Here is a 22,325-nt window from a genome sequence, read left to right as displayed (position 1 = left end):
TATGTACCTACCTGTAGAAATCATACTGTTCCACTACTGGGAAATAATCCTGAACATATGCCTCACTCTGAGTAAGATATATTGTTAAATCAGCTAGAACCTTCTGAACAGGAAGCATTTTAGTGAAGCTAGTGATATTTGAACCAATGAAGTCCAACAAATTTTTGATATCTGAAAAAGCAAGCATTGTGCGAGTACATCGTTACAAGTCCATAAAAGAAAAATTATATTCTACATACACCAGGTTAAAATACTCATTCATTTCAGCCATATTGTATATGGAGAAAGGCAAGCTATGAAGACAAGCATGAAACAGGACAGGCAAGCCACAAGGAATATTAGCTTTCAACATAAGATAATGGCATTTTAACACACACATACTGTAGTTTTAACATTCAACTTAACAATGAAAGATGTTGAAGTCAAGTCAGAGTTTTCTTGATTCTCTTGATTCATTTTAAAATGATTGTGTCTTTTTTAAATCCAGCTAACTTAAATCTTGCAATTTTTTTTGTAATATACCAAATAGCAATACTGAGCAAGGCAATTAGGTACTACATTTATGAATGATTAATAGGAGAAGTTTTAAGATTGTTTAAACTAGGGCTGTCGATTAATCACAATTAACTCATGTGATTAACTCAAAAAAGTAATCGTGATTAAAAAAATTAATTGCGATCAATCGCAGTTCTAATCGCATTGTTAAATAAAACACCAACTGAAATTTATTAAATATTTTGGATGTTTGTCTGCATTTTCAAATATATTGATTTCAATGACAACACAAAATATAAAGTGTACACTGCTCACTTTATATTATTACTACAAATATTTGAGATGTAAAAATGAAACAAAAGAAACAGTATTTTTCAATTCACCTCATACAAGTACAGTCGTGCTATCTCTATCATGAAAGTGCAACCCACAAATGTAGATTTTTTTTTTGTTATAAAACTGCACCCGAAAACAAAACAATGCAAAACTTTAGAGCCTACACATCCACTCAGTCATACTTCTTGTTCAGCCAATCTTTGTCTACATTTATGGGAGATAATGCTGCCCACTTCTTGTTCACAATATCACCAGAAAGTGAGAACAGGTGTTCGCATGGGAGTGTTGTAGCTAGCGTCGCAAGATATTTACATTCCAGATGCACTAGAGTGTCATATGTCCCTTCATGCTTCAACCACCATTCCAGAGGAGATGCGTTCACGGGATGGATCACTTGATGATTACCTGTTCTGTTCATTCCCTCTGGGGCACCTGGCATTTGCCACTGTCAGAAGATAGGATACTGAGCTAAATGGACCGTTGGTCTGACCCAGTATGGCCGTTCTTATGTTATGTTCATGCTGATGACTGGTTCTGCTCGATAACAATCCAAAGCAGTGCAGACTGACGCATGTTCGTCATCGTCGTCGTCGTCATCATCATCATCATGAGTCAGATGCCACCAACAGAAGGTTGATTTTCTTTTCTGGTAGTTTGGGTTCTGTAGATTCCGTATCAGAGTGTTGCGCTTTTAAGACTTCAGAAAGCATGCGCCACACCTCATCCCTCTCAGATTTTGGAAGGCACTTCAGATTCTTAAACCCTGGATTGAGTGCTGTAGCTATCCTTTAGAAATCTCACACTGGTACCTTTTGTGTTTTGTCAAATCTGCAGCGAAAGTGTTCTTAAAATGAACAACATGTGCTGAGTCATCATCCGAGACTACTATAACATGAAATATATGGCAAAATGCAGGTAAAATAGAGCCGGAGACATACAGTTCTCCCCCAAGGAGTTCAGTCACAAACTTAATTAATGCATTTTTTTTAAATGATCGTCATCAGTATGGAAGCACGTCCTTTGGAATAGTGGCTGAAGCATGAAGAGGCATACGAACGTTTAGCATGTCTGGCACGTAAATACCTTGCAATGCTGGCTACAGAAGTCTCACGCGAACACCTGTTCTCATTTTCTGGTGACATTGTGAACAAGAAGTGGGCAGCATTATCTCCCATAAATGTAAACAAACTTGTTTGTCCTAGCGATTGGCTGAACAAGAAGTAGGACTGAGTGGATGTGTAGGCTCTAAAGTTTTGCATTGTTTTGTTTTTGAGTGCAGTTTTGTAACAAAAAAAAAAAAAAATCTACATTTGTAAATTGCACTTTCACAATAAAGAAATTACACTACAGTACTTGTATGAAGTGAATTGAAAAATACTGTTTCTTTTGTTTATCATTTTTACAGCTCAAATATTTGTAATCATAATATAAAGCGAGCAGTGTACACTTTGTATTCTATGTTGTCATTGAAATCAATATACCGTATATACTCGTTCATAAACCGAATTTTTTTAGTAAAAAAAGGGAAACACCAGAGAAGGGGGTCAGCTTATGAACGGGTAGAGAGAGGGAGAAGTGGGACACAGCCCCTCCCCCCAACAGAGGCAGCACAGCCAGCAGAGACGGAAGGGAAGAGGCGGGGCCAGAGTCTCTCCGCTTCTGGCCACACTGCTCTCCACCCAGCCTCCGAAGCAGCTGCAGCTCCAGGGCTGGCAGGCTGCAGCCCGCCGGAACGTGCTGCGGCCGCACCGCCCGGTCTGCCAGAGCAGCTCCAGCCAGACCAGAGACATCCTCCCCTGGCCCTCCCCAGATAAGGTAGGAAGGGATGGGATGGGGAGAGCATGGGGGTCCTGGGCTAGGGGTGGGGTCATGTGGGGGGTGGTCACAGGGGTTACTCCCTTGACCCCCAGCTTCTCCCCCCCCAAAATTTCCCCACCAGTTGCTGTCCCAGCCCGTCAGGGTAAGCAGCTGGTGCACCGGGACACTTTGTTTACTTAGGTTTACCTCTGTGCCTGTGGACGCGAGGTAAACAAACCGTCTCGGCCCGCCAGCAGCTTATCCTAATGGCCCAGGAGCCAAAGTTTGCTGACCCCTGAATTATAGGGTCATACACATTTTCCATTTTTACTTATCCATCTGGGGGGGGGAGAGGTCAGCTTATAAACGAACTGGCTTATGATCGAGTATATGCAGAAAAACATCCAAAAATATTTAATACATTTCAATTTGTATTCTATTGTTTAACAATATGATTAAAACGGTGATTAATTTTTTTTAAATCGCTTGACAGCCCTAGTTTAAACACTACTTCCTCTGGCATACAACACACCCTGTTAAACAAATTAAAGATCCTATATTAACTTCTCAACACAGAAAGAGTTAAAAGTTATAATTTGTCTTTACAAAATCCATATTTTAAATAAAAAAGTCTTTCCAATTAGTTAGCAGCATTCTTCAAAAAGATGTGCTAATGAAGTAATATTTTGGTCATCTCAATTTATGAGGGAACATGCTAATCTGTTGGCATAATTTAAAAGTTATATTTAGCTGCACAGAGATCCTAAAATATTTCATACTTCCATTGTACTATAAATATATAAAGAAATGCATTTTTCTTCATTCCTTTTTCCTTCAAAATTCTGATGCACCCTATTCCATCAGGATACATCCTGTCAGATGTCAACTTGCCACATGAATTTGGTAATGGCCAGCACTGTCCCCCCACTCCAGGAGAATCAGGCCTTTTTTGCGCTTTGAAACAAATAGATTCAGGTACCAGGTTTCCTAAACCCAAACCCTCCTTCTCTTTAAGAACTAAACTGTTCATGAAATTAACTCTATTACAATTTTTTCCTCTATTTTTAACTTGATTTCTATCCTGCACTCAGTTATTAGTAAGAAACATCAAGCTGCTAAAATAACGAAAGCCTGCCTGGTTTTATGCAAATTAGCAGCTACTGGAAAGGAGTATTTTTGCATTTAGATCTCCTTAATGAAGAAAATGTAACATCATCATCTTAGAAAACTTTGACTTATTTTAGACAAGGACACACAGTATGCTATGTTTACATACATACTGTGTATTGTTTTGCCAAACTTACAAGGAACAGCTGTTTATATTGGCAGAACAGGTCCACAATGCAAGAACAAAAATTAAAACACATTAGTATACACATTCATATATTAAATGTACTACATGTTACCCTTTAATGATAACTAAGCTGTTAGCCAATTTAACTGTTTTAACTGTTTGATTTTTTGGGTACTTAAAAGGATAAAGAACAAGTTAAAATATTATGTAAGGCATGTGTTTTACCCACTAGATTTTATACCACTACATAGATCAGTTTCTTTTTTTATTAGGAGCTAAGCTTAAATAAATAATAAATACTGTATGCGTGCTTTTTCCAACCAAAGCACTGTCAACATTATAGCACAATAAGGATATAGTAACCCAAATGCCATTTAGACTTCAAGATTTCACTTGCAAGGCAGTAGTAGTCCAAGAAACAATGCATAAAACACCATATGTTGTATTCTTAGATTTAATTATGAGACAATAATACTGCCAATGGTGGTCTTCTCAGTCAACAAAAATGTGAACAAGTTTTAGATTTCATCTTTGATAGCATTTTCTGAAACATCACCAATAAAGAGGATACAAAAATATAACCATGGTAAAGGAGTGATACTAAACTTTAATATTATGCTCTAGAAAACAATTTATCAATCAAAATAAAAAGCAAATTCTATTATCAGTTTCACCTGATAAGATGTTCCTGGTTTGGTTCAGCACTAAATCTGGAGTATCATTAAAGGCTGCATAGCCCTAAAATAAATGGAGAGAGTTAAAAGAATCTCTCAATGCTGAATTGCTCACATTTGTTTTTCTGTTGTAAAAGGGCTAACATTATACACATCACATCTTATCTGGTATGTCAAACAAATTTTATGTCACCCATTAAAAGTACAAAATACTACAGAAAGCTTAATGAGAGAGTCTAATCCAGGTATTTTGCTCTCACAATTAGTCCCTGAAGAAGCAAACACAAACACTTTTTTAAACATATATCAGTCACATTTGCATGATTATGCCGCTAAGGTGCTTTTTGTCCGACGCACCTAATGCTTACAAAGCTAAGGACGCACGCACGTATTCTCAGTAAACAATGCTGAAATGCTGAACACCTACACAGTCTACTCCTCTCAGAGTAGTAGCCCATCCCAAAACAAAAATGTCATGTTGAGACTGGTAAGCAGAAACACCAATCAGGAAAGATGAACAACACTGTCACCGGTGCCAGAATTTCAATCCTTTTCCTCAGGCCTTTGTTTTATGGAGACAAAGGATTACAAACAAAAAACCCCCCAAGATGCTCAAAACAGTGGGTGCCAATTGCCAGAGAACTTTCCAGCATCTTAACCAGATGGGAAAGGAAAGGGCACACTTCACTCTACCTAGCCATCATCTACTACCTTTGTATCTCCCCCTCACTCTGATCACCCATGTGACAGGCAGGGGTCTAGATGAACCCCTCATGCCCTGGGGCTTGTGGACTGCTTTTCTATCTTTTAACAGGGCTCCTACTAAAAGTACCTAAGCTTTAAAATTTGAAAAGATATAATATATGCCAGTAGGCCAGTGGTCGGCAATCTGCAGCCCGTCAGGGTAATCTGCTGGCGGGCCGCGAGACAGTTTGTTTAAATTGACTGTCCGCAGGCACGGCTGCTTGTAGCTCCTAGTGGCCACGGTTCACCATTCCCGGCCAACGGGAGCTGCAGGAAGTGGCGGTCAGCACGTCCCTGCGGCCTGCGCCGCTTTCCGCAGCTCCCATTGGCTGGGAATGGCGAACCGCAGCCACTGGGAGCTGTGGGCGGCCGTGCCTGCAGATAGTCAATGTAAACAAACTGTCTTGTGGCCCGCCAGTAGATTACCCTGATGGACCGCAAGTTGCCCACCACTGCAGTAGACCCAGATTCTGTCTTTTTGCTTTTGAAGAATATCCTTTAGTAGAAAACTAATGTTAATTATGGATGCACAGAGCTCTGAAGATGTAAAGCCTTATGCAAGTATTATTACATATTAAATCTTAAGATGTGAACCAACGCCGGGACAGTCAGGAGAGAAACCCGCTAAGAAGCAGTAAGGGGGAGAAAGACTTCTACTTGGGAAAGCCAAGAACAAATGTCATATGTAATCATCCCATCCTATTATTTAATGTACCAAGAAACGTACCTTTTGAACCAAACTGGAAAGGTCTATTTTAAGGACGTCATTGACTTTGGCAACCTGTGTGCTCACACCTGGCAACTAGGATGGAAAAAAGCATTCTTGAGTTAAATCAAAATACCATATACACTACTTGACCATATATTTCAAAGGGGATAGTAAAAACAAATTGGGAGAATGTGTATAGCACAATATTGCTAGTGCTCTCCTTAAACCTTCGTCGGATGAAAGCAAAATTTATACTCAGCAATTATAGTTAGCAGATCATAGTGTTGGCCAGAGCAGCATTTTAACATCGCTGATTGACGTATATCTCTCTATCTTACTTTCTAGCGCACTCAAGATAAAAGCAGTGATTGAAATTGCATAGATGAAGAGATGCAGAATAGATCATTTTGCTACACAAATTATTCCACAAATTGAGCCTAAATCAGAGGAATATTACTGAGGTAATACAATGAAACTACACTGTGAAATGTTGAAAAAATATTCTTACCCCACTGAAGTTAGCATTGATATTCAGTTGATTTAATGAATTTCTGATAATGTTGCAAGTTGAAGCAGCTTGAGCAGCAGAGCATGCAGAGTCACTGAGTGTGTTGCTCAGGTGTATTTTAACATTGGTCAGGTTAGAATGCAGCCTTTCAGTACCTTCCTGCAAAACCTCCACAGAGACGCTTACATTTTCCAATGCCTCCTTTGTTTCTCTGATTGCTGTGATGATACAAAGATTTTAAAACAAGTTTGATTTAGAAGTCAGTCTAGTTACTCAGCAAGATGCATACATTTAACTACAAAAACCAGCTCTATTGCAGCAGAAAATATACTGCAAACAGACGCATGGCACATTTTGCTAGCACAGGCCAAACAGTTAATCTATTTTTACCAGGATTCCACCCACCCCCAAAATTTACCCCCTTTTATTCTTTGTTCGGTTCACTAGTTTGGGTGGATAGCAACACAGAAGTACGAGACCACTGTTTCATTATCATATACCAGCACAAGTGGGTCAAGTCATTAGCAACAAATCCAGGGCCTTGTTTTGCAAGCTCAATACGGTATTTTCTGTATTTCTATCACTACCATACACTTGGGGCACATCACTGAACTGTGAGTTTCAAGTGAAACAGAACATGTTGCACCAGCCATCACTAATGCTGGTTCAACATTTTCTGCCTTTAGATCTCAGCCCAGTCATACAAAAACAATGAAGTGCTCAACAGAAGGGTAATAGACAAACAGATACAGCTAAAAATGCACAAGAAAGTGCACAAAAAAAAATGAACCACACTTCACACAACACACAAGCTTTTGTCAAGTCTTTTACCTTTTATAGCCCTTTCCACTTTGACTTCAAGCCAAATAGAAAAATAAAGCAAAGAAAGGAGAATGATAATGGGTGATGAGAAAGGGGTCTGGTGATGTGTGCAAACAGTTTCATGTGCATGGGTAGAGCAAAAAAAGTGACTAAATTCAGTGATAATTTTCACTTTTGTACGTACAACTGCACCAGTTACAAATTCCTGAATTAGCAATCTTGCATAAAACAAGAACTGTTGAAATCATCTTTATAATGGACAAATCACAGCATCAAGTGTTACTAAGCCCCAAAGCATGTACGGTCAAGAAATTTTAGTTGCTGGTACCTTCACAATAAACTAGACAAATATTTTAACTTGATGGTGCTAGCCCACACATAAAAAGCAGCAACACACCTTTGAGGACTGAAGGTATAAAACAGTAGGACCTGCCTGAGAAGCAGATAAACTACTACTCATTAATTACAGTTCACAAAAAGTTTGAATGTTTCCTAATCAGCCTTTCCATATAAGAAGAAAAAGTCTGGCAACAGACATACAATTTCAAATGATGGGAACTTCACTACAAAGATCCAGCTGAATAGGCTCAAAACCTTTTGTACAATGCAATCAATCCACTGGCTAACTCTGCTGTGTAAACTCACCACCACTGCAACTTCCATAAACCATTGGTACTACTGGAAGAAGTAAAGCTGGGACGTTTACCTAGCCAAAACCTAGCATTCAAAGATGCTTATAAATACCCAGAAGGTCCAGTATCCATCCATCTGAAAGTGCACAGATGTCAAATACCTTTTTAAAACAGAAAGATACAAGGATGCATATTCTGAGGAAAAGAAAAATTAGCTCCTGCCACTGGAATAATGCTCTTTCCTCTGTAACGGGACCATGCTTTTCCCTAGTCCTAAGGCATGCACAACACTCTCAATTCACTTGACAAGTGTCACTGCCCAGAAAAAACCTCCACGTATAGACGGATTACAAAATTACATAAACTTTGGAATAGGAAGAGGGTGTCTCTCTTAACAAGGCAATAGAAGGTTAAAAATAAAAGTGGAGATGTGCATTTACCTCCTGCCATTGTTAGAGCTGCATCGAGTGCAGGACGCACTTCTTTCGCGAACCGCTCCTGAACTCTGCTGCCAAGCAATGGCCCAACATCTGTAGTAAGAGAAAATAAAAACCACTGCAAGCCAGTTCAGTGCAATCCTGTATCACTACCTATCAGAACAAGTATCTTGCACCAATTTTTACTAACTCCTAAAAAAGTTGCACTCAGGACTAAAATCAAAGTTCAGCGTAAGACTACTTCACTGCCCACACCTTCTTTGGCAACACTTACCTCTAAGACTTATGGGATTAAGCAATAAATCAAAAAGGGAGTGAGGTCTATTTATTAGTGCCTGCCTTGGGAAAGTGAAGACACTCTAGCAATGAAACAACAAACCAGAAATGCATACTCCAGTATTGCTTTTTGTTATCGAAGCACTGCTCCTTAACTTTACTTTTTTACGAAAAGTCCATCATTTTGCAGTGAATTTTGGGCAACAATCCTTTACTATGAACTATTTTTCATAGTGCACAAGAAATAGGGAAATTGATTCTTTGGATCCCTTTCTCCCTCCTTTTCCCCAAAAGCCCCAGCTGTGTTCTTAAAAGACAGTCCCAAAGATGCTTTAAATTTTCCATCAATCTTAGATTTTTGTACTTCTGCCCATCATTGTAGTATCTGACTATCTTCCACATAGAACAGTTTGGCAATAGTAACGTCCCTAGTGAACTTCATGGAGCCTCTGGCTTTTCTCCATTTTCAAGTCACAAAGCTCTTAGGGTAGGTTTTTTGGGGGGTGGGGGTGGGGATAGGGATGGGGGTTTGGGAGGTGTCAGGGGGCTATGGCATGGGAGCATCCAAGGTGGTCAATATTGTCAATTCTGGTTATGGTGGAAAGGTTTTATTAAATAGGAAGGTTTTTCAGTGTTTCCTAAAAGTGGTCAAACTCTGGATTTGTCTAAATTCCTCCCTAACTTCATTCCACAGCTGCCACCCTTATCTTAAAATGCTTTGTCAGCAGCTCCCATACACTTTGTTCGGGCTTTTCACTATTGCCCTAGAAGAGTACAACTCTCTTGGTGGTTTGCAGATGGAGATCTGGTCTCGTATGAGCTGGAACATGTCCCACTGATGGCTTTGAAAATAAAGACCCAGATCTTAAACTGGCAGTGGAGGCAGATAAATACTCAGTTTAGTCTGCAACTTCAAGAGCATGGAAAGCCATAAACGAGTGCTGAACATGCAGATGGCAATTTTAAATTATCCTCCAAATGCCCATTAGTCTTGTGCATGACCACCCTTTCTTTGAGACCAGCTGTGCATTCTGTGGCTTTGTCGAAACTAGGATTTTAAACGTGTGATGTTAAACAATGTGATAACATGTTTTAAAAGCCTAGCATAGACAAGACATGCTGCCTTTAACATGTGCTGTACTATGTTAAAGTACACACTGTCTCATCTACACAGACTTTTAAAACTTGCTTGCTAAAGGGTGCTAACACCACACCTTTTAGTCTAGTCTAGAGAAGATCCATATGTAGCTGGGCTTCTTTTAACTTTAGACACTGAAGTAAAAGCCTTGGGGAAAAAAAAAAAATCCACAATTTGGCCTTTTTTTTTTTTTTTTTTAAATTAAAAGCTTCAGAAATGTCACCAAGTGCCATAACTGTTCTGCAGAGGAAAACGCAGCAACTGCTTTAAGTTTCATGATCTGTGCTTTTCAAGTGCTAGTTATAAAATAATTGCTCTCAATAATTCTCTCTTGCTCCAGCCAAATATCTGAAAGAGTTTTACAATCATCAGTAAACTTATATCTCAACATGTCTATGTGTCTATTATAATGCCAAGAACACTGAAACACAGCACTGGACTTGACTAAGCTCAAACACAATCTGAATTCCAGCCAGGAGCCATGTCACTTGGCACCCAGTCCTTTATAAATTAAGAAATGCTTCCTCTGAAACCACCAGTGATTACTGAACTCAAAAAGGCAAAAATTATTAGTCTTTGACTTAAAGTGAAAGTCATTTAATGAAGAATGGAGTTTATTTTTTAGAAAAATTTATATCGTGCCACGTGTGACATTTTTCATGAAGAATTATATTTTTGTTTTATTGATTTGCTTGGGATTCTGGTTATAACAACTTGACTTTCGTATTCTGTTAGAAGTCATTCACGAGCTCTTCAGTGAACTCTTCACTGAATACACACATAACATAACACAGACATAGCTAATAAAAACTTTGATTGCTTACTATTAAGGTCGGAGAGTGCTTTGTTCTTGGTAGTGTTATATTGGCTCACCAAGTAGTCAATTTGCTAAAAGTTTAAAAAAAATATTTTTAGTCAAGAAACAGTAACCACCCCACACATACATATTTATCTGCAAAACCCCAAAACTGTTGAACTCTACCATTAATACTTTCAACAATGTACAGTACAATTCTCTTCAATCGTGAGATGCTTAATTGGGAAGTCTCCTAGGGAGCAGTTTTAAACCCCAATGATAATTAATAGCAGCAGTTGCTGCTTCATGAGGATTCCTTCAAGCGATCCAGTATGACGAGGGTCTTGTGTATCTCTGTTTCATGCTAGTTCTATCCCTCTGGTCATCTAACAATATTTAGTCCCTCCTTCACTGCGATATATGCAGAAAGTGTCTGAACTGCTTCACCACTTTTTATTCCTTTGTTTTCCCTTAACATGCTAGGCAGCTTGCAGGCACTTCCATTGCTGGTCACAGGAAGGGAGGTGGCTGTCCTTTTCCAATTGCAGACTGTGCCCTTTACCAATTCCATGGTTCTGTCCAGTGACAGTTTGGGCTCTGCACTATCCCAGAGAGCAGCATTATTATGATGACAAGGTCTTTTGTTAATCAGTTTTTGTTTGGTTTGTATTTTTATTTGGCTTGCATCTTCAAGTATTCAGTGCGGTAAATCCAACGTGTCACAAAAGCAGCAGTGATTAAATGGATGAAATCAACATATGCAGCATATGAAACATTTTGTGCCTGACTTAGATTATGTTTTTGCCTCTCTTATCAACATACCATAGTTTTCTAGGCTCTGGAGTCTGCAGAAGAAACTAATTTAATCAGTTCTTAGCAGGACTGCTATGAATTCCCAAACAACATCACAAAACAAAGTGAGATTTAGAATGACTAGCAAAACAAGTATAGATAACCTAGGGGACTGGTGTATGAGTTGATGTCCTTAATAGACAGACTGTCAATTGCACTGAAGCGTGCTGTTGATAATGCAAAACTTATATAGTCTGCAAATCTTCTATGACAACAGCCCTGAGCACTTGACATCTTCTTCAAATCCTCTATATATTCTGCACCTAATGCTGATTGGACGTGTTAAGTTAGTACTTCAGAAGTCTGTCTGCAATCTACAATCTATCAGATGGATTCTATACCACTGTCAACAAAACCTAAGAGCCTTCCTATTAGTCTCAAGAATTTCTGGGATTTGATTAGAGGCACATAAGTACATGATGTAAAGATGCCTTGCATAACAAAGCAACATATTAAGAAGAGTCGCATATGATAGAATAGACTAGACTATAGATAACATTTAGTTAATTATAGAGAGAAAGAACTAATAAACCTAGGTAAGAACTGGAAAACAATACATAACTGAGGCTTTGAGGAGTTTCTGCAGTTTCCATGAGCATTCTGTCAATAATACCCTGTACTTATTTTAACTTGGTGCAGAAGTACTTTTAGGAGTCATTAGCTTTTTAGATATTTCGTATATACACATCACGATAGCTGAAGGAAACAGGGCAGATTTTATATTCTGACATTTCCTACTGTAAGCACCCAGCTGCGGCTGATGCAAAGGAGTGGGGAGGGTTGGAAGAATTCTTAGTATAACTGGGTCACAACCACCAATGTCAGGTTCACTTCAACGCCCTGAGCCAGCTCAAAATGATTGTAGATTTATGAAAAGCACTTCATACTGAAAACCAAATGTTCATTATGTGACCTCATGTTTCCTTCCCCACATCTACCCCAAAGGGCTCTGCCACGACATTGTATCTACATACATATGTGCTGGAGGCAAAAGGGAATAATATGCCCAGATGTGGAGAGAATTAAGGAAGTGGTGGATGGAGATTTCCCTTCAAACAACAATATACTCCAGCCCAGGCTGCAATGTTGCAGAAGACATCCTGAATTCCCAGACTCCCAGATCATCATTACAAAGCCCTCAATCGAAAGAAAAGCAGTTCATACTCTATGATAGAGTGGGATTATGACGACCAATGCAGAGGGTTGTCATGTGACAGTATTGTCTGAACTGGCTCTGTCAAAATTTTAGCTACCAGTAAGAAGTGGGATATTTGTTTGCTTTCCGCGTGGTTTTTAAATAGTGTGGTTTTTCAACTTGTAACGAATTAAACATCCAACAACACAGAAGGGAAAAGCTATCATATAAAGTTCTCTAATAGGAATTAATCTTTCATTGGAGAAAGTCACAGAAGTATTTGGAGGACTCTTTGCAACGTAAAAGGAAGTGTGAAGCCATTAAGGACACTAATTCACATTTGGTATGCCTCAATATATGCATTAAAAAGCATAAAAGGTGTTCAACAAAAACAGAAAAGGCTACCGTTCACTCCAGAGGATATTGGCATAAAGAAAATGGATGTATGGCACTGATGCCCATGCATACTTTTATAAGAATTGCCAAAAACAGGAGGTTATTTCCCTTAAAAAAAATTACCTCTTTGGCAATGCACAGTGCAGCAACAGAAAAAAGGCAAAGGAGTGTCACATTACTGCAGAGCCCCTTATTTGTTCGAAGAATGCTGGTCCACAAGAATAACTGGCGGATATTTATTAACGTATGAGAAGTCCTTTATCTTTTATTGTATTGTGTGTTATATTTTATGCGATTGGCAACCAGCGCAATAGATGGGCACCCATAAAGAAAACACGGTGTGTTGCATGCATCACTAATACCAAATAGAAAGAAACTATTTTCTAGAATACTTTTCTTACATATACAACCACATATATAAAGAAAGCATCTCTTTACCCCTGGAGTGTTATTGAGGAAAATTCTCAGGTCTTTAAAATTACTGTGCACCAGGTTCTTTGCTCCCCGGACTTGACTTGTTAAGTGCTGGTTGGCAGCATAAGCACAAAGGACACCAATACTATAAACAGAAAGATAAGAGATATTACTTTACTACTGCAAATACCCATTCTGCCAATTAAGAACAAAAAACATAGCAAAGCAATCAACATTTATCTGGGTAATGGAGTCCCTGCAGACAAATTAATGTCTCCTTTTACTATAAATTTCATTTTTAACCACTAGGTGGCACTGAGGAATTAGCTAGAAGATTTGATATATCACTAATTTTCTATATGTTTAATAAAGAAATCAAGTTAACTCAAAAGCCTTCAAAAGGAACACACAATAGCAAGACACATTTGCAGCACTGCAGTTGTCAAAAATTTACAAAATGTATACAAGATATACTAATACTATGCATACTTGGTTATTTAAAAAAAAAAAACCACCATGATTTATGAAGGCTAACATTCCTTTTCACGAGTAATCATTAGTTTGACACATCTACAAGAAAACAGTTGGTAAAATAACTTATTAAAAGGAATTATACATGAAACATGTTTTTAAGTTAGAATTACTTCCACTGCTAATTTTTTCACTATGGTCCCAATCTTCCAAAACTTTACATGTACTTAACAGCACATAGTCTAATTAACTTCAATGACTTAAAATTAAAGGATGCCCACAGAGTTGTAAGAACTCCGGCCATAGGGCGAAATATATAAAACATAAATTAATAACATGAAAGATGGGAGGCAGATGGGAGTTTCAATCAGTGCGTTTGATGATTATTTTCCCAGTTTGGCCATTATGATTGCACCATTCTATCTTCAACAGAATAGATCTGTATATACAGTAAAATACGGTAACTAAAAGCCCATGACAAGCTTGAGAGAGTTATCTTAGACTATAAAATATTTCATTCTTTGTTCACTCTCTTTCCACATGGAACTACTTTTATCAGTTGCCAAAGTGAGACGCACTTAAAAAAATCCCTGTAATTACTTAAACCCTATTCTGCTCCTTTTAAGTATAGATCTCTGCTATTGTAGACTAAGAGCCGCACTCTGAAGCTCAGGTGGGAATGCAACAGTGGAGTCAAGAGAGACCGTCTCTATGGTAGGCAGAGAAGAAACCCACTTTGCAGGTTAAAAATTAAAACCTTAAATTTCAGACGGATATTACCTGGTAGCAGATCAGACCATGGGTGTAACATGCCCCTCTATGGGAAATGTTGCTTAAGAAGGCAGGCAGTTGCCTTCACTATCTGCAATTTCTGGATGGTCTTAAGGTGTAACCTCATGCAGTTTGCGTTGCAGTAAACCAGTTTGAGGCTAGCAATATCAAAGGGATATAAAGAACACCATGTAATGGGATCATGCTAGAAGATCACTAACACAAATGATACTGGCTCTTACAACTGGGGTCAAAGAGACCTGAGCACTTCATACTACTATTAAATCATTTATTTTAAAGTAGTGCCTAGAAGCCAGCCACGTTGAGGGCCCTATTGTGTTAGGTACATGGTAAATAACCGTTGTGACTCTAGAATTCATAATCTAGGGAACACATGATATAACAGGTAGAGGAGACAAGCATATCTGGTGGGGTGGAAGGGTAACAAATAATAAGACATGCACAATTCTTAGCAAATCAGGAGCACAACTTGCCATCTGATTAGCCATTCTCATGTTGCAATTTTCTGTATTTGTTACATTTGAGTTCAGTTTTGAGGAGAGACAGTATTGGACAGCAGTTTTTTTATATTAAAAAAAGTTTTTCCCATATATAAGGGGTGGCAAGGGACAAAGTAGGAAAGTTGCTTGTCAGAGGCGTGAAGAATCAGATAATCAAGGCAGGCATTGTTGGCAGAGCGAAGAGAGGAGCCAACCTTGCAACAAAGGTAATAGAGCAGGGATATAGTGGGAAGGGCTCTGAAAGAAAGAAAAAGAAGCAATGCACAAGAATCTTAGCCGCATGGGCAGAGAGAAGAGGTCAGATTTTGGAGATGTTTATTACTGTACCACAAGATGTAAATAGATACTCTAGATGCTGCTAGATTTGTTCTATTAGAATTGCATCACTAACCTTCACCTCGCAGAAAGAAGGATTTGGGACAGGATGACAACTGGAGAGTTCAACATCAAGAGATAATTTCTTAATCAAAGGTTTAACAATTGCTTCCTTAAAAGATGCTAGTGTCCAGCCTTCTCATGGGGAGCCACTGATGGTAACTGAGGGCTGTCTACACGGAAAATTAAAGGTGTAATTGTAGCGTGGGTAGGCATAACCATGCTAGCTTTGACCTAGCAAACGCTGGCGACAAAAGTAATGAAGATATGGCAGCATGGGTTAGCAACAGTGGCACCAGCATCATCTCACTTGTCTTTACTAACTGAAAGGTCATGGGTTCAATTCCATTTGCAGCCCACCGCTCCCTGAAAATCTTTCCTAGTCACATTTGTCAACGCTCAAGCAGAGACGTGTGTCTCCACCAAACCATTTAAAAAAACCCCAAACAGATCTGATAAATATATTAAGCATCTTTAAAAGGTGACATTCAAAATAAGGCAGCTGCATTTCTGGCAAACGTATACATTGTTTCTTTCACATCTACAAGGAGAACAATGATTCTGAATATCATTTTCCCAGTGAAAGAAAACTGATTAGCTGCTTTCTTTTGACCAACTGAAAAAGAAAAATGTCTCATAACTGTCATTCAAATGTAAAGTACAGTATTAGTGTGTAACTCACATGACTGAGTTTACAATGACATCTTTGTTCTTTGAAGGGGTTGTTTTTATATCCTTAGTGTATTCTTCTCACAAAGCAAAGAGGTCAGCAATTGCAACTCAACAAAAAAAAGGTACTTTGTAAATTCGAATGTGATCTTTTTCTCTTTAGCTTTCTGAGAGGAGGGTGGGGGAGAGACGGGAATCTTTAAACAGACTATGCAGTCAAACATTCACCTGTTCTAAACAGATACACGACATGAAAGGGAAAAACTCTACTTACTACCTAATGAGCTTTGACAAATCACCAAATAAAGGAAGAGAGAAAAGGAGAAGACATGACACAAGACTTGCCTTTCCCATAACAGACTGGAGTGGTGTATATCTGTTTAACTAGTGTCCCCGAAAGTCAGATATTTCGGTTTCAGTTTGTGAGATTTCATAAATGGATGCAAACACCATCAATCCAGTTGGGGACTGTTTTACTTGCAAAAGGTTCAAGTCACAGAAAATTAATATTAAACAGATTTAAAGAAAAAGTACTAAAGAAAAAGTTCTCCTCCACAATAATACAAAAATAAAATGTTGGGTCAGAGTTTTCTTTATGAACCCATTTGTCAATTCTTCTGATTCATGTTGAATCCCAGATTCTGAACTATCTGCATTACCAATTACATGAAGGCAGATGTTCTTCCTTGATACTTGAATAAGGCACTTGTCCACATAACAGATATAACCTATGTACTTTAGGATCTACATTTCTGAATAGGCACTTAATATCCAAAAAAATTAAAAAAAAAATATGACTCAACACAGAAGGATCAAAAACTCATGTGGTTTTCCCACCAAAAAAGGGAAGACATTTTCTGTAAACAGGATTAATTTTAGTATTATAATAAGCATTTAAACACACCCACCCAGCTAACCTTTCTGATACATTGCAAAGAGATTAAGGAAATGACATTTCTTCTACCGCGCACACATGTGAGTGAGTGTCCCAGCTTGCTGATGACTTTGGAATAAATAAAATATAAAATATCTTTGTCCCAAAGAGAGCAGTAAATATTTGAGTAGGAGCACATCACTTTTGGAGTGATACATACCGTAAGTTGTAGCCATCTCAATTCAATCTATATAAAATATGCTCAAATTCAAAGGTATATCTGTGCTCATTAACAATAGCTCCTGCTCTATAACCACAATATTCACATATCCAAACTCCCAGCTGCCAGAAATGTAACCAGAGACACAAGGAGGGTGAAGTAAAATATTTTATTGGACCAACTTCTGTTGGTGAGAGAGAAGCTTTAGAGTCACACAGAGCTCTTCTTCAGGTCTGGGAAAGGTACTTCCAGCATGACAACAAAATCCAAGGTGGAACAGATTGTTTAGCATAAACTAGTCAGCATAAACTGCAAGGGACCATTCATGGTAGAGTGGCCTGTTAACAGTGGGTTACAGATTGTTGGACTAAGCTATAAAATCCCATATCTCTGTTCAGTCCATGAGTTTTAGTTTCTAGTAGAGTAATGCATTTAAGCTCCCAGGCTCGTCTTTTGAAAGTGTTGTGCATGTTTCCTTTGAGAATGAGAACTAATAGGTCAGACAGAGTTATCGCTTTATGAAAAGTGGTCACCCAAAGGTGACAGGGTTTTTGTGTCTCATCATTTTCCTGTGACAGTTCATTCGAGAGCATAGTGATTGCCTGGGTTCACCCACATTGTTGTTCGTGGGGCATTTAGTGCACTGGACGAAATATACCACGTTGTGATAGGCATGTATAGGATCCATGGATTTTGAGAGGTGTTTTGTGTGACCACCACCTCTCAACAGAAATGTAGCTGGACATACTTCTGGCTTTAGAACATTTTCTCCCCTGGTTTTTAGTCAAATACAAAATATTTCATTTGTTTGAGAAAATACAATATGTCTACAAGAAGAGACTAGTCTGAAGCTTATTAAGCTGAATAAAGGCATATTTATGGACCAAAAACTGCAGAGCCACTTGCATCTCATGGAGGAAAGTACTTGTAAAGTGTAGTCTACTGTTAGAAAAATGATCTGTAGAACTTTTTTTTAAAACTTTGCACTTTTTTGCTTTCCATGAATCTTTCCACTCAACTCTGATTAGTTTACTAAAACAAGGTTTTAATACTCTCACCATTGTTGCATATCAATGGAAGGGCAGAGATAGTTTTCACTCATGGGGAACACTGCCAGTCAATTTCTGATTTTAGAATCTTTATCAGCAGTGATTATGTATGAATATTCCAGATTCATACAAACCAGCATGGGCTTACATGCTGCCATTTAGAAAATTCTTATTTTGACTTAAGAAAATTTGAAGGACAAACACAATCACTTCTGACCACCACTTGACTATTATCAAAATGTGTTAAAAAGTGTTGCATCCTAACACCTCTTCTCAATGGGATGGCATCGGAGCACAAGACAGATAATCTTTTGTTCGTGAATTAGCAACCTTAAATGGCCATTTGGATAATTTGATTTAAAAACAAAAACAAGAAGTGATCTCCCTGGAAAAAGGCTCATATGCCAAATTCCAACATAACGATGTTTCACATCTTAAACCCCTCAAAAAGTGGGTTCATTCATTAACATGACATTAACCATATTAGCACTACTGTAATGCCTTTGTAAAATATCTTTTCTGAGTAAAAGTAAATATATTATTTTCAGCCTAATAAAATCATTTCAGCTTCTACAGATGATAAACTAGACTTAATATTCCTTGTTGTACAGTAATGCAATATTAGTATTGTGCAAAATGAGCATTGTGCAATTTATTATACTTGCCTGATAATTAAAGAAGCAACAAAAAGAAATGTTGCAAAGCAGCCTCTCCGACAGTCAGCATTTTTCTTCTGTCTTTGGTGCATTTCCCCACCACAGTTGTCACAGCAACGACACATACAGAAGCACAGTCCCACAAGAGGCAGTAACAGAACAAATAGCAATCCCAAAGCAGCAGGCACTATAAAGCCGATTTCATAGTAGATTGCCTGCAATGCAGACAAAAATAACTGTAACAGCAGATATTATATAGTTGTTGAGATTCATATACAGCCACTGCTTAAAAATGAAATTAAAGCTACAAGATCCACTAGTTACTGTAGTCTTTGTAATCAATGTTTTCTAAGTCATCAATACATATCTAACAACTTTTCCATCTCAAACAGATAAAAACATTGTAAATGTTGACAACTAACCTATCAAAAAGTAGTTTAAGCAGCATATTTAACAAGTAAACATGCTCATGATATTGATGCAACTTGCATTATAACGGATTAAAAATGGGTACATTTGATTAGCAGGCCCACAGTTTGATCTGTCTCTCATAGCTGTTCCAAAAAACTATTTGAGAATATCAGCAACCCTAAATATACCAACATACTATACTGTGGTGGGAAATTATTTGTTTTTGTTCTTAAAAAACAGATTTATGTTATGAGCAGAAGTCCTGATTATGAAAACTGAAGAGAAATATTAAATGATGAAGGACTGTACCCTCTTCAAAACAAAATGTAAAAATAGCTGAAAGACAAAAAACATCAAGGGATGGATTTTAAGCTCTGTAGGGCGGAGACTCTTGATCTCTGTGTCATGTACATTGCTATGCTCAGTTGGCAACAAACTAACAGCAATTAAAGGAGAGATTTTTCAAAGGCACAAAAGGCAGCTGGGAACCCAACTCCCTTTTAATCAGTGAGATGGATACTTAACTGTCCTTGGTGCCTTTGCAAACCTCCTGATAAGGCTATGTCTACAAAGCAAAGAAAAATCTGCAACTGGCCCACGCCAGCTGACTTGGGCTGCAGGACTGTACCATTGTTGTGTAGACTACCGGTCTCAGGCTGGAGCCCAACTCTGGGACCCTCCCAGGGAGGCCAGACACAGGTTTTTCTATGTTGTGTAGACATACCCTAAACAGTGGTTCTCAACCTTTTGGGGCTCAGGATCCATTTGTAAATGTTTATGGCCTGTCACAACCCAGTAAATAGTTTGGGGGCGAAGGCCCTGGGGTGGTTTTGGAGGGGTACTGCCTCCTGGGGTCTTGGGCCCTGCCCGGCACTCACCTCAGTGGCAGCTCCTGTGCTGTGGGGCTAGCCGGGCTTGGCTCTCCATTTTGGGCGTTGCAACCTCCAGGGTTGCAGCGCCACTCAGTTTTGGCCTCATTCCCCTGACTGGACCAAATTTGTGTAAGTGGAGTTGTGACGTGGCTCACGGAGTTGCAGTGCCACTCACTCAGATTTGGCCTACCCGGACTCCCATTAGCATGACGGCTGGGCCAAACCTGAGTGGCGCTGGGACTCCAGAGTTTGCAGTGCCTGGAGCAGGAAGGCGAGCCCAGCCAGCCCTGTGACACAGGAGCCACAGGAACTGCCACACGACCTCCGAAACATTCTGGCAACCCGAAATTGGGTCCTGACCCATGGGCTGAGAAGCCCTGTCCTAAAAGGCTATTAAAGTCACTTGGAAAAGTCTGTGTTAACTTTAAGGGTACTATAATTATTAAAGACTTACTACTTTGGCTCATCCTCTATCTCTTGTATACAATCTGTAAGCAGCAGTATCTTGGCAGTAACAAGATGGAATTCATGTTGTATTTTCGCCGAATACCAGTTACAAGTCATAATTTCTCACTAGCTATCCATCATCATACTTCAGTTCTAGTCATACTGAATCTGCCTCCAATCCCACCAGTCCTTGGGGGGGGAAAATTGCTCCACATGCAGTGTCAATAGTAACCCATTATCATTAACATGGTTGCAATCTCTGACCTAATTGCCAATCCTAGAATAAATAGGAGACTAGTGATGGTTTAGAACTGCTACTCTTGCTTTCTGAATAAGAACAACTAATGTTCTGGAAGATAATTTTGGTTGGATTTTACAAGTCAAATCTTGTTAAAGCCAAAATTTGTTAAAAAGAAAATCAGAAAAGATTACAAAGTAACTAAAAATGAATAGAAATATGTTTTAGTAGGTTACCTGAACAATCTGGAACATAACCAAATCAAAAGTGGCTTAGATGAAAAACATCAACACCTTCATTTAGAATGACATGAAAAATAGTAATGCATGTTTTGACAGGAGTAGTGAATATAATCCCTGCTAGTTTTGAAAAAAAAAAAAAAAAAACCAAGACACAGAGCACATCTACCAGATACAATGGAAGGCATTATTACCTGAAGAGTCAGGACAACATTTTCTGGCTGTGGAAGTCAAAGCAGATGGAGAATGTGTATAATGCACAGGCAGCATGCACAAAAACAAATCATGTGAGTAATGAATAATTAACTGTAATTGAAACAATTAAATACCCCAAATAAAAAAATAAAAGCCACTAAAAAAATTGCATAGAAGCAGTAAATAATTAAGCCAAATTAATTATTTAAAGAAAATATATTATGTAGTAGAGGATTTCTGATTGCCTTGGTAAATTAAAAGGATTCAGGGTTTCTTTATCCACCATAAATAGCTCTCAGTCTTAAAATGAAAACAGACCAGTTATTTTTGTATGGACCATCATCAGTTATATTTCCCAAGATATTTCAGGAAGAGGAGGGTCAGATATTGTATTAGTGTGCAGTTTCTCAAAGAATTCCAGCTGTCAGAGCTGTTCCCCTATATTTTTGCTTTTTGAATTTACAAATTGTTTTGGCATTGGGAGAAGCAGTTCCAATAGCAGTTTCCGTGCCTTGGCACATTATACAGAAAGTTCATCTGCACTTTAAAAAGTCTGTAGGAAACTTAAAACCTACAAAAGTGGAAAGGGGGGGGGGGAAGAGAGAGACTGAAGGGAGAAATCTAATTTAACAGGTTCATAAGCGTTTCTGCTACCCCATTTGCCTTTTGAGAAAACAGGGGGGGAAATTCAGTCATGGGAGTTTAAGAAGCTACGCTCTTCCCTCTTGTTTTCAGAGCTTATGCACAGATTAAACAAAGAATTTCTTAATATTAATTGTTTTTCTGCATCTTCATATGGCAATTCATACCCAACAGGGGTTTCCTCTTTTCCTCCTAAGTTAGAAAATAATAGCAACTCATC

General features: G+C 38.5%; 1 protein-coding gene across 5 annotated transcripts in view; it reads right to left on the bottom strand.

Annotated features, from left to right (window-relative positions):
- PROM1 (prominin 1) overlaps window positions 1-22,325 on the bottom strand; it is a 79,201-nt gene that overhangs the window by 20,954 nt on the left and 35,922 nt on the right. For 2 of the 5 annotated variants that reach the window (XM_029910657.1, XM_029910658.1), the window contains exons 4-12: window positions 21,463-21,489; window positions 19,071-19,276; window positions 13,480-13,600; window positions 10,687-10,750; window positions 8,452-8,541; window positions 6,558-6,775; window positions 6,068-6,142; window positions 4,597-4,660; window positions 12-171 (exon numbers count right to left, since the gene is read on the bottom strand). In XM_029910657.1, the coding sequence (XP_029766517.1) occupies window positions 12-171; window positions 4,597-4,660; window positions 6,068-6,142; window positions 6,558-6,775; window positions 8,452-8,541; window positions 10,687-10,750; window positions 13,480-13,600; window positions 19,071-19,276; window positions 21,463-21,489 (1,025 nt within the window). The remainder of the gene's footprint in view (window positions 1-11; window positions 172-4,596; window positions 4,661-6,067; window positions 6,143-6,557; window positions 6,776-8,451; window positions 8,542-10,686; window positions 10,751-13,479; window positions 13,601-19,070; window positions 19,277-21,462; window positions 21,490-22,325) is intronic. The other 3 variants (XM_029910659.1, XM_029910660.1, XM_029910661.1) reach the window with 2 other exon arrangements.

Source organism: Terrapene carolina, unplaced genomic scaffold (assembly GCF_002925995.2).
Source record: "Terrapene carolina triunguis isolate 2854851 unplaced genomic scaffold, T_m_triunguis-2.0 Scaffold66, whole genome shotgun sequence".
In the NCBI taxonomy this organism is placed as follows: Eukaryota; Metazoa; Chordata; order Testudines; family Emydidae; genus Terrapene; species Terrapene triunguis.
The sequence above is the reverse complement of the archived record's forward strand: the minus strand, read 5'-3'. Positions and strand labels throughout refer to the sequence as shown.